This window comes from Barbus barbus (assembly GCF_936440315.1).
Source record: "Barbus barbus genome assembly, chromosome: 5".
In the NCBI taxonomy this organism is placed as follows: domain Eukaryota; kingdom Metazoa; phylum Chordata; class Actinopteri; order Cypriniformes; family Cyprinidae; genus Barbus; species Barbus barbus.
This window is the reverse complement of record NC_136733.1, coordinates 25,693,062-25,705,803: the sequence shown is the minus strand read 5'-3', so window position 1 is coordinate 25,705,803 and position 12,742 is coordinate 25,693,062. Positions and strand designations below refer to the sequence as shown.

Here is a 12,742-nt window from a genome sequence, read left to right as displayed (position 1 = left end):
GTGTTTTCCTTTGTGATCTCTCTCTGGCCTATTTTTTTTTTCTTGAAGCACCATATTTAAGGCACAGTCGCTCGCTTTGTCTATGGGCCATTGTGCAATCGTCTGTTGCGTAGATCACCCTCGTAGTTTTAGTTGTCCTAATGTATGCAGGCAAGACTAAGTCTAGACTACTTTATTTTATTTATTTTCCTCTTAATTTTTTCCCTCTTATCTAGCAGGACCATGGCAAGATTTTTTTCAGTATTACCAAAAAATATTTTAAGATCTTATTCGGCCTGATGGAAGAGTAGATAAGGAACAACTAATTATGTAATATATTATTTATTGATATTGACAATATTTTTCTTCATCAGTTCTCATCCAGAATTGTATGTGTGTGTTCATCAGACATTGAAATTAAGTCTCCCATGTCTGTTTAGACTAATTGTCATTCTGCTCAGCAGCGTCTTTGAACGAGACCCCTTTGCACTGAACATTTTCAACAAAAAGATTCATTTTCATGTTGAGATATTTGCCATTTAAATGTTCAAACCAACTGAATTTGATACTAAGGTTAGATGCACATCATGGAAAATTCTGAAATTTTGCTTAATCTTTGTTGTCACAAAGTTACTGGTGTAGATCAGAGCTAGTGTTTAAAGTAATCTTTGACACAGTTTTTCAAGTCTTGCGCTTTTTTTTCCTCATTCACTAAAGTCTTTCCGTTAAAACAGAGCGAATGGTGCTGTATGTTCTTCCCTGCCTGTTCGAGAGTCATGTGAAGACTTTGTGTAAGTCGGAGTGTTTGGCAGCCTTTTGTTTGCAATTCATGCTAAAGAAACTCTTTTATATGAATCAAGTGGCAGATGACAGACAATGATGAAAATTTGATTCTTTGAAGCTGTAATGGCCATTGAAATGTATGAAGTTCCTGCATTGAAAGGGGAGCTGCTTGTAGGATTCACAACCTTGGGTGGCTGCTTGCTGGGAGGTTTGTCTGTGTGTTGTTGCCGACTTCTCATTGCTGCTCGCTAATTCCCAAAGGAATTGGGCTCTCTTTGCCTTTCAGCAGTCTCCTTCAGCTCAGCAGCACCACACTGGAGTCTGGGACCGTGCAGCATGTTACACACACATTTTTTTTAGATAACTTTTCTTAAAATGGTCCTCTCTTGTTTGTTTTATACAAAAAAAACGAGCAGTGTTAAAGTATTATTTGTGCTCTGGGTATTTGTTTTTGCTGGTATCGGTACAGATATCCTGACTGAATTGTAAATCACAAGATTTTGATTCGATTTGTTTTGGTATGTTTTAGTTATATTAAAAGCACCGGCTTATAAGAGTCATTCGTCGTGACTCAGACTACAGTGGTTACATTGTTTATTCTTTTTTTGGGGGGCCATGACATTACGGATTCATTGAAATGCAGTTTAGAAACACTGACACGTGGAACTAACTTGATACATAAACAAAAATATTCATTTTGAAACTGCAGTTGAGTTCAGTGGTATATACAGGAAGAAAGCACGGTATAAATATATTTTCACGCCAACAAAATAGACTTAAAGTAGAAGATTGATCTTTGTATATTAAAAATGAGTTTCGATCAGATTATTCAAATGACAATTAAGTGCACCATAAAAAATATCCTTTGGTTTGCCAGGACCTTATGACTAAAAAACAAATGTGGTGATATGGTGATGTTAATGGTGACAATTATTTAGGTAAAATATAATCAAATGTGATGTCATACAAGGACATCTGGGAATGCAGATTGTTTTTCATTGTAAACTACTCTATTCATAGTTTTTACTTGCAAAAACATATCACTGTATTTTAAGGTAAAATTACATATAATGCTATATAATTGTTAAACCATTTACAATTTTTGTTGACCTTATATGGTAAATTAAGTATTTTTACAGTATTTTTCTGTAATTCTTTTTTTGTGAACAGTTTGGTAAATTGATTTTTCTTTTTTTTCAGCCCTTGTATTGATGGGTTTGAACAACTTGGTTTAAATACATTGGACATGACTCTTGAATCATGTTGTTGCCAGTGGAAGAATTCAATCCAGCAATGAAGACAGACTGGTGCCCTGAATGATTCACCTGCTCAGAGCGAACACTTTAAGTTTAATGTACTATTCACTTCAAGTTTGCAGAGTTCTTTTCACCTTCACATCTGAAAGCCCAGGTTTCTGACCTGCGGTGAGGATCACAGTAGACTGTCTAAATGCATTTTGAGAGTGTGAGAAATTAGCTTGTCTAGACAAGTACGCGTCTGCATTCAAAAAAGGAAGTATTTGGGCTTTTATGCCCTTTGGGAGAACAGCATAGCTTTTTATGCTTTTTTTTTTTTTATGTGAGCACAAATGTGAATCTTATTTTTGGCAAACTACACATTAAGGCTTTTCTTTTGTCTCCCTCATTTTGCCAGGACATCACAACTTTGACTGGCGTTCCCGAGGAGCATATTAAGACCCGCAAGGTCCGCATCTTTGTGCCCGCCCGCACTGCCATGCAGTCTGGCGTCAAAAATACCCATAAGTGGAAGATGGATTTTGACACCAGGGAACGCTGGGAAAACCCACTGATGGGCTGGGCCTCCACGTGAGTGGACATCATAATAATCATGATTTTTGAGTTGCCAAAAAAGAAATCCAGTGTCTGAAGTGATTTTTTTATTTTATTTTATTATTCCCAATCCAGGGCAGATCCCCTGTCCAACATGGTGCTTGCGTTCAGCACTAAGGAGGATGCTATCGCTTTCGCAGAGAAGAACGGTAATCCATTTAAACATTTTTCCGCTATCGTGACCATATTTTTTAAACACTACAATCATCCCATCAGAATCGCATCCAAAAATGTCCCTCGAGGGAGCTGATGCTCGGCTTTGAAAAGGAGTTTGTGTTTGTGGCATAAAGATTCACATTTATCCTCACCCTGTCTTCTCCGGCCTGGTGTTTACACTGCACTTCAACAGCAGTGGACAGCTCCCAAATCCAGCCTCTAAGATATACTTGGCTGACCGTGCTCTGGGCCTGTTTATTTTTACAGGTTGGAGTTATGATATAGCAGAAAAGAGGGTCCCAAAGCCGAGAGTGAAGTCATATGGAGCAAACTTTTCCTGGGACAAAAGGACTAGAAGGTCGACCAAGTAGACATCCCGTTTCTGCCTGTCTGTGTTATCTTTAACAGACCTGTAAAAATAATATACTCTATGCATCTAATAAACTATCTTTACAACTCTTGAGTTTTACTGTGCTTCCTTTTCCCGAATCTGGATGTTACTTCACTCAGAATCTTTGGAATGACACCATATCTGTGCTAGTGGGAGTATTTAGCACTTATTATTACTGAAGTAGCTGCTGTTGTTTGTGCTAGCCGTGTGCTTTGAAATGCCATCTCTCTGTTTCCTCAGAAAATAATTCATCTTGTCAGGTGGTTCGTTTTTCCACCCTCCAAACCCTCTTGAAGACAGTTTAGTGTTAATGTTTCTGAAATGGGAGGATGAGGTAAATGTCAAGCTTCAAAGACTGAACGCGGCTAGATATGTTTACTCTCATGCTTCTCCAGGGATGAGCCCAGATGAGTAAAACACCTGCCCGCTTCAAATGACATTCAGTTGAAAAAGCAGTGACCGTTTTACTCTGTCATCTCTGCTAGCACATTAGCACAGTCTGGTACTATACTTTCCATGTTCATTTTACATCACATTACAGATCTGCATTGCCTGGAATCATTCAAATATGGTTCATGTTTTAAGTCAGAATGAGTCATTGATGTGACAGAGTTTACCTAATTGATCTGGACATGACACCATTGCCTTATAAAAGCCCTATATGTAAAAAAAAAAAAAAAAGGGATTTTATACATTTAAGAAACTGAGAACCGAGCAAAGCCGCACCAGATAAATTCATGAGAAGCTTTGCATAATAGGAAAGAGCAATGTTTGGAGTCCGGAAGCATAACAGGGGCTCAGTGATATGATGTGAATTTTGTGATTGTGTGAGGTCAGAGCCTTTCAGCCAAAATGCAGTGCAATTTCTGCTTTATCAGATGTAAAGTAGGATTGTTTGTGATTGATTTTTGTCACCAGTTTGTCTGTTGTTTTACAAGCTTTGTACAGAGTTTAACAATTGATTGCTCTGAAATAGAAGCCTAAACTCAAAGATATGTTGGTAATATTTTGGCTTAATTTAGTTCAATTTATATTCCTACTAGTTGAATTGTGGGAGGAAAAAAGATGTGGGTTTTCTGGCAGTAGATTCTTGATAGCAGTTAAAAACTTATGTAATGGCCTTAAGGCTTAAGCAATAAAGGACACTTTGATTACATACAAAATAATGAGAATAATAATAAATGAATGGGTGCATGGTATCAGCTAAGGACAGAACTCAATTCTTAATAAAATTCATACCACAGTGACCATTTGTTCAAGTTTTTTTTTATTATTGATTTCACTCTTAATATCTGTACAAATACATCAAACTTTGTATATACATATGACATTTACATAAAAAATACAAAACTATATATTTATAACTGAATTTTGTTTTTTTATCTTGAGATGTCTGAAAATAAAAATGCATTTTGACAACAAAGTGAAAACAGTGAAAAAGCGAATGTTTTATATATTGATACGGAGTCCTCTAATGACCTTTTCTTTAGCTCTGCAAGAGCAATATAGAGCAGAATATTGGCAAGAAAAAAAAGACAAAGTTGCATGGCACAGTTTTCTCTAATAAGTATAACCCACTGCTAATTTCTGCCCCATTGTCAAAAGTCAGACTGTTGCTGTTGAAGACGGGCTGCTTTTTGTACAAGTGAATCATCAGGGGTTTCCTATATCAGAAACGGCTCATTTTCAATGTTATCCTGCTGCACCATATCACAAAAACATTGAAGAACGTTCAAGAAAATCCCTTTGGTCAGTTACACTGAGCTGTAAACAAAACCAAAAATATACATGTACATTAAAGAGTGACATTTTTTTTCCCTATGCGTTTCCATTTTTTTTCCAATAAATAAACTCACAAGCTAACATGCAGGTATGTGTGAAATAAACATATGTGATACAGAATTGACATTGATAAGCGTTTATACAGCTCAGGGAATGCAATTTACAGCTTGCAGAAGACTCACACTTTACATGATAGCATTTTACCTCACAATAAATAACACTGCTTCTCTTTGGACAAATATATTTCTCGGTCATAATAATAAAAAAAAGGGGGAAAAAGGGGGAAAGACAACATGTGAAAACAAAATAACATGATAGACAAGTAAGCCAGACACTGTAAATGTATAAATTATAAAACAGAACACTGTATAAATAAACATCAAGCAGACTGAACTACATGTATACTTCTTTCTTTTTCTCTGAAAAATAAATTAGCATACACATGTACAGTGTGGACATGATTCCTTGCCCTAGGACTGTTCCACTGGCTGATGGTGCTTTATCCATCCAGTACAGGTGATAATCGGATATAAGCCATGTAGTCCTGGTCGTCCTCATCGTCATCATCCTCCTGGTCTTCAGTAATGGCTATATGGGAGAATACATGGTAGCTGTTGCATGAATATAGACCACAACAGCGCAGAATGTACGTGAGTATTTGTCTTTATCCCAAAGCCTCTGACAATCTAGGCTACTTGACAGCTTGAGCAGGTGCTCTGGCTCCCAAAATTATGCAACAAGTTGTACATAATGAAGGAAGTCAGCGGTGTAACGGGACAGGGCTAATCAGAGGCTTTAATGGCTCAGGTGTGTTTGGCAGATTTCTGAATCAAGACCAAAAAAGTGCTCTTGCATTCCATGAATGGGTGCTTTTTTTTCTGGTTTCGTGTCTAAATCAATTAGTTTGAATGCACGGGTTGTGCACCGGCCGACCGTAGCTACGTGGTCAAGCAATGGCACAGTTCTGAGGTATATGTAATATAGATATATATTTTCTACATAAAAGTTTACATTGAAAAAATGACACAGGCAAAGCAATGAAACAAATATGCAGTCCCTCACAAACAAATAGGACAACACAACCACAGCAGGAATGCACACACAAATTCACCTCACTAATGTCTAACAGAAAGCATTGCTCTACTAATAACATATTCTTGTCCTGCAAACTGTAAAATGCTGTAGTCATTCAAACCATGAGGTGATCATAAAGTTGGTCCCTTGAAATGACGTACATACCTTAAGGCACTAGAACGTTAAGGTAAGCCATTCGTTCACACTGAATGTTTGATTCGTTCACTAGCACAAATCGGAATGTAAGTATTCCCTCATTGATGGCAGCTCTAGCTTCATCGATCCATTCTCAAAGCTAGTGCACCATCTGTCGAAATAGGTAGTCTAGGTAACTTTTAAACAACGGCACCAATGTTACAATCACCTTATGTGAGTATAAGGAAAAGGATTCATGTCTTTTCAAACCCTCAGAGCTGTTTATGTCATAGTGCATTTGAAAGAATCGATTACAGCCAAAAGCAGAAATCAAACAAAAAACATCATTCATAAAACACTTACATGATAACCATGAATATGGAATTGACAAACTGATATGATTATATAAGTCTCTACATTTACACTATGACAAAGGGGAAATGTGACCTCAACTGCTGGTCAGTAGCAGGTCAGACTGAACTAGAATTCGAATGTCACTAACTGCAGAAGTTTTCTTATTAGTTAAATGAAGAAAATTAGTATGTCAAAGGACTCCTGGAAAGAGCTCTTTGTAACATTTCTTTTTACATCATATTCATTGATTTCCATTGATTTTGTGGGTTCTTTTTTAAATAAATGTTTTTTGTTTTCTCTTTTCATTTCATTTTTTTTCTTCTCAAGAAAATACAAAATTAATGAAGCCAGCCAAAGAGGACATGCAAAGAACTTCCAATCATTAGTCCTTTCTGTAACTTAACTCTTAGCAGCAGGAAGGGAATGAAGAGGCGTTATTTGGAGGGGTGGGAGGTTTTGGGGAGGTGGTTGCTGGGGGCAGCATTGGATTGTCTTTTAAGATGTATTACTTACAGTTGCAAGATCCTGAATGCTTAACCTCCAGGAGAACCCCCAAAGAGCAAGCGGCCTGCTTCATGGCGCACTCGCTGGGATATGTGGTGTTGTCGCTGGCGCACACGGCCTCCTCCGATCGACTTTCTGGGCACTTCTCCATGCAAACTGCACAGCGCCCACGACCCATCTTGGAATCCCATAGACACTTCTTCCCCACGCTGCACTGGATATCATCACATGACTTGGCCTCTAAAAAGACAATTCATAAATGTTTGTTGTTGTTGTGGAGAGCTGTAGGCAAGTCACGCTCAGTTTGTTATAACACACGAGATGATGTTGCCAACATCAGGAAACAATTAGACGCCAATGACTTTCCTTTGCAAATAATAATCACAATTGAGATTGTCACGAAAGACTAATGGAACTAATGGAATTCATTTGGGATTTCGCCATTGTTGCCTATGCAGTTTTCTGAACTGAAAACAAATTCCACCATTTCTCCATTTTCAACTTTTCTCATTTAAATGAAACAATTAAAATTTATGTTGACACTCACTGATGCATTTCCCTTCATATGCCACTCCAATGGATCTGCCAAGCAAGCACGTGGCTCTCCTCAAATGGCATGCGCTGGCGTAAACAATCCCGTCGTTGCCACAAAGGTACTGATCCGGAGACATAACCTCTGGGCATATGCGGTTGCATGTCACACAGTATGCGTTGTTTGTCTGGTCCACCACACAAGTCGAGCTTCCCGGACACATGACATCACGACATGTCTCTGTGAGGATGAGAAGGGAAGATTTTCACAACCAATGACCAAGTTTCTCAAAATCTTTCTTTATTCTTTAGTGTATTTTAGCGCTGGCTTTATTTAGTATAAATTGTAGGATACAGCTTCTGAAATCTCGCTCAAGGTTAGACAGTATCTTTTTTGTGTGTGAAAGCAGTGTGTTACCTACTTTTGCATTTGCCTTGGTACTGCACCTCCAGATCCGGGTGCCCTTTGCATTTGGATTTCAAAAGAGCACATTCATCTCGGTATGTTTTCCCGTCTGAGCCGCACACCGGCCCCTTCCAGGTGATGTTGGAGCAGTCTGGGGCGCAGACGCAGCGAGGCTTACTCCTCCTGTTCATTTTACATTTCTTCCCGGGCCCACAGTCCACATTATCACATGTCTCTAAAATTCAGTCAGACAGGAACATGATATTTGAAGTGGCTGAATTTTGATTACACATTCGTAACATATTGTTAATCTCTTGTCATTTCATTTTATTTGTTTAACTTTCTTTATATTAAGGTAAAGATGGTGTGAGAGAGACCACTGACCACTGAGGCACAGTAACTTTTTATTATTATTTCCACTTTTTAATTACGCATGTAATATGTTTGCATGACATATAATAGCAACACGTTACTGGTCGTTTCCACAACAAACAAACATGGGATTCTACCTTTACAAGGTATGCAGTTTGGAGCCCCGCCATTGAAGATCATCCACCTGAATAATGTGCTGTTTGGCACATCTTCCTCAGTCCAAGATGTACCGAGCCTCCCACTCCGGCAGCATTCCTCTCGACTCATCCCAGGCATGTAGAGGACCTGACATCTCCCGTTCTTGCCTTGCTGGAGCCAGCAGTTACCAGCTGTAAACAAAAAGAAAAGAGCCAGTGGTATTAAAGTCTGAAGGCAATGACCCAGACACAACACGTGCAGCCTGTATTAGCTGGAGCTCTCCTGCTCCCCCTCCCCCGCTGTATTTTGTCTGATTTTTCCCAACGTAATGCGACTATTTTACACTTGCATGCCTTCACCCAGACAACTCAAGGGCTCCAGGTCTGCTCGGGAATATGCTTTTCCTGTCGTCGAATATGTTATGACCGTGCAGAGATTTATTGTCTTAAAGTAAGTGGCAGATTGACAGACTCGTACCTATTTAAACAATGTGCATGGCAGTCTAGACTCCAGTTCCTCGAGCGCTCTGTGCCAACTGTCTGCGCTCATCATGTTTCAGCACACTTACAGGAGCGTTCCAAACGCTGCTTTTAGCAACACAAACGCATTTATCCGCTGCTTACAAGAAGGTTCAGAGATGTTTTGAACCCTGAGGGGAATCAGTCGTGTTTATGTATTAAATTAGGCATTCGCGCCGGGGATACCACGCGCCAGACAATCCAATTAAATCATACAGTCACGCGAGCTTCATCAAACTTTGTTCTCCAAAATGATCGTGCCCATTTGGTGACAAATACGCAAAGCGATTCTAATAATTAAATGCATTAAAATGGTACAATTTTTTTGCATTATGTCCACAGATTTTTTTTTGGGGGGGGGGGGGGGGGGGGGGGGGCAGACGAGGTAGGCAGTGTCTAATTTCACTACCTACTATTTGAGAAAAATACAATCGAATGTCTAATGCATAATGGTTGATTTGAGGGTGCGCTAAATATGCATATTTACAAAATACTTATTCTTCACATTATTGCTAGACAATGATACTATCATATTAATAGATTATTAAACATTATTATTATTATTTTCGAGATGCATATTGGTGTCCTCTAATTTTGACAATCTTGGGCATTTATTTTAGATAACGATAAAATGCTCGTAATCTCTTAATTTAGCATAGTAAATTCTGGATGATTTTTTTTTTTTAAATAATGGTGCATGTAAGGACGCACCTGTCTCGGACACAAGCGCGAGCCAAGAACAAAACTTTACAGTTGTCTTGCATTTAAGCAGTTCCCTTCATTCTAAAGAATTACTTTAATTGTAAATGAACTGTAGACCAGACACATATCTAAAGCGTTAAAAAAATTTTTTTTTGAAGAAACAAATATACAGCAAAAAAAGAAAGAAAAAAGTGCACTCACCTTGCACTTTTTGATCTTCAATCAAATAACAGAGCCATAAGAGTAATAAAATCATTCCCGGGTGGAGCTGCTGGCGCTTTAGCATCCTTAGCATGTTTAAACAGAGAAAGAGTATCTAGACGAGCAGTGCAAAAGTAATCTTCTTACTCAGGCAGTGCTGAATGAACGCTGCTCTCAGAGTGCCACCTCTTTTTAAGTGTATAAGGGGTCTCGGGCCGACTGTCTGTGGTGTGGGCGGTCTTCCTCTCTGTGGGGGTGGGGAGAGAGAGTTTTTTTCCCAAGTTCTTTCAATCCAAATCAGGTGACATAGCTGCTTGAAACTTTCTCTTGCCCCTAAATCACTTCTCAGTTTTGCTGAATACCAAGTCGCAGGAAGCATAAATAAAAAATGGCCCAGTTTTTATCTCACGGATATCCACAACTGACCAGACGTGGATGAGACCAGTCCAGTCACACAGTAAAACAATATCTTGGCACAAGCCTCAACATATTCAATCCCACCCTAAAAACCCAGTTTCCAAATGAATATTGGGGTTTTAGTGTAAAAGGGAACAAAAGGGAACGTGTTTTCAGGTGGTGTGATTAGATATAAAGACTCTGCAACCGGGTATGAATTACAAATTGAACTGCGCATTGATGGCCTTTGAATGTCACCACAAACCTTTGAGATGGGAAATGTCACAACTTTCTAGGCCATGCCAGGTCTGATTAACAGTAGAGGGTGTTAATTTAATACAAGGTTACTGTTGAAAGGTGATCTGCGCGAGGAGACAATGGATTACAGAATAAAGGAGAGAAAGATATTATTAGACGAGACAGGTGTTGCGGTTTCCCTCCGGGATCACAATCTATATCCCATTCAATTTCCGAACGGCGGTGGCGCGAGGCAGACTACACGGAATTCATTTCCATAGAAGTGAGACACGCGAGACTGACTGGAGGAGGATTTTCCCTCTGTGGCGGAGGTGCACGTGCGACCTCTTCCGCAAGAGACTTGAACCACAGAAAACACTCATGTATGTGCACACACGCATCAATTATTGCATGCTGTTCAGAGAGAGGGGGCATCGCATGTTGAAGGAGCCTGCAGTTAACACACGAGGTTTCAGAGTATCTTTTCTCTATTTTAATTTGGTTCGACTTTTACCAGTAGTTTCATTTTATTTTCTGTTTTATTAGCATTTTCAAAACCAGTCATTGTTACAGCACAAATGTGTGTATAATAATTGCAATAATCGCAAATGTCTGTACAGATAGCCTATTTTATTTATTTTTTAATTAAACTAGCCTCCGCATAATAACCCAAAAGCTAATTATAGAAATTATGAAGATCACTAATCGATTAAGTCGAGATGGTTTAAAACAGACTGGAGGAAACCCAAAAGACCACCAGATTCAATTTTAATAGTATCAGATCGGTGTAATTTTTATGTAGCCCAACACAATAACTAGTGCGTTTCTATTCTCCATAATTACCTATGACACCTTTAACTTCACGTTTAATAGTGGACTATTAATATTATAACTCTAGAAGATCCTATTGTAGCCTTATGGTTAACTTTTGGTATGCCAAACTAACTTTAAACAAAGTAGCCTACATTTTCCGGTACTTTGGCAGTGACCTCATTACTAGGCTATTATATGCATTTGATTAGTGACACATCTCAAGGTCTGATCAAATCATGTAACCAGGAAATACATGTCTTAGATTCACCTGTCAGTTACAATATGAGCCAGCCGGATGACATCCATAATGACTGTGAGTGTCTCATTACAAGTTCCTTGGCTGCAGTGTTTGTTCCGTGTCATGTGCTGCACGTTGAGGCAACCGTAAGCATTGCTTGGTTTCAAAAACAAGTATCCAAAACAAAATCCGAGTTTGTGTGTGTGTGTGTGTGTGTGTGTGTGTTTCCCCAGTATCATTAGCTGTTTGTGTATTTCATCCCTCTTGGTTTTGAATAAATAATATTTGGTCGATAGAATATTTTGTTGATGTTCTAACTGCCAAGATGATGTTCTGTGTTCCTCAGATATACGCTAAATTATAAATATACCTTGCCTGTATTATTAAGCATTATTAAAATACTTTGGAAACCAAAGTAAATAAAAAAAAATACATTGTTATGATATAAGCTAGATACCTTATAGCTAGAATTGCAGTTGTTGATTTAGTGAAAACATGAGGTGAGTTGTGGAGGACTGGATTTATTATTATTTACTGCAGACTTCCTGAAAATGCTTAATTGAATTACTTTTATAGTTTTTCATAATATGCATAGGCTATTTAATGGGACAAATAACCACAACTTTGCTGAATTGAATTATCTGAATTAATTTGATAGTTTTTCATAATATGCCAATTTATTGGGGCAAAAAGACACAACTTTCAAAAGGTTCCTCTACATCTTGCGTAAATGATATGGTGACATCTAGTGGTAGTGCAGTGCTGGTACAGTTGTAACTATGCTGATGTACCTGGGCGGCGTTTCTCAAAGCATCGTGAGATCGCAGGGAGACCATTGGTGGCAATGATTCTACCATCTACTTAGGCTTACGATGCTTTTGGGAAACGCAGCCCTAGACATAATAACATATTGGCTTAAGAATTATTAGACAGTGACTCACAAAATTAGACGATAAACGATAAAAAATTTACGTTAACGTTATTTCCTATTGAGATCAGATCAGGAACAGAATGTATTACTTCACTAGATTGCTTCCAAAAGACTGAAAACTGGCTTTAATACAGACATCAGGAGAAAGTATAAATAATATTAAAACAGCAGGTGGGATTTTAAAGATTTGAGTTATAGTTCCCAGCTGTTGAATATCATTCTGAGGCATTTTTATGATAATTTATCAGAAT

General features: G+C 38.4%; 2 protein-coding genes across 2 annotated transcripts in view; one reads left to right on the top strand and one right to left on the bottom strand.

Moving 5' to 3' along the window:
• Positions 1-4,404, top strand: part of LOC306869952 (NADH dehydrogenase [ubiquinone] iron-sulfur protein 4, mitochondrial-like) — a 23,728-nt gene extending 19,324 nt beyond the window's left edge. The window contains exons 3-5 of the mRNA XM_079416924.1: positions 2,416-2,588; positions 2,688-2,761; positions 3,036-4,404. Coding sequence (XP_079273050.1) covers positions 2,416-2,588; positions 2,688-2,761; positions 3,036-3,139 — 351 coding nt within the window. The 3' untranslated portion in view covers positions 3,140-4,404. The remainder of the gene's footprint in view (positions 1-2,415; positions 2,589-2,687; positions 2,762-3,035) is intronic.
• Positions 4,405-4,434: 30 nt separating this feature from the next.
• LOC306869951 (follistatin-A) lies at positions 4,435-10,076 on the bottom strand. Its single transcript, XM_079416923.1, has 6 exons — positions 9,877-10,076; positions 8,455-8,646; positions 7,962-8,180; positions 7,556-7,780; positions 7,018-7,248; positions 4,435-5,529 (listed from the first exon to the last, which is right to left on the bottom strand). The coding sequence occupies exons 1-6, from the start codon at positions 9,968-9,970 to the stop codon at positions 5,441-5,443; spliced, it is 1,050 nt and encodes a 349-aa protein (XP_079273049.1). The 5' UTR covers positions 9,971-10,076; the 3' UTR covers positions 4,435-5,440.
• Between the last annotated feature and the right edge of the window lie 2,666 nt (positions 10,077-12,742).

Bases quoted from the DNA above. Each gene is read 5' to 3' on its own strand.
- LOC306869951 (XM_079416923.1), bottom strand. From the start codon at position 9,970: ATGCTAAGGATGCTAAAGCGCCAGCAGCTCCACCCGGGAATGATTTTA. The intron at 8,647-9,876 runs GTGAGTGCACTT...TTTTGTTTACAG, and splicing joins TGAAGATCAAAAAGTGCAAG to CTGGTAACTGCTGGCTCCAG. The intron at 7,781-7,961 runs GTAGGTAACACA...TCATCCTCACAG, and splicing joins GTACCAAGGCAAATGCAAAA to AGACATGTCGTGATGTCATG.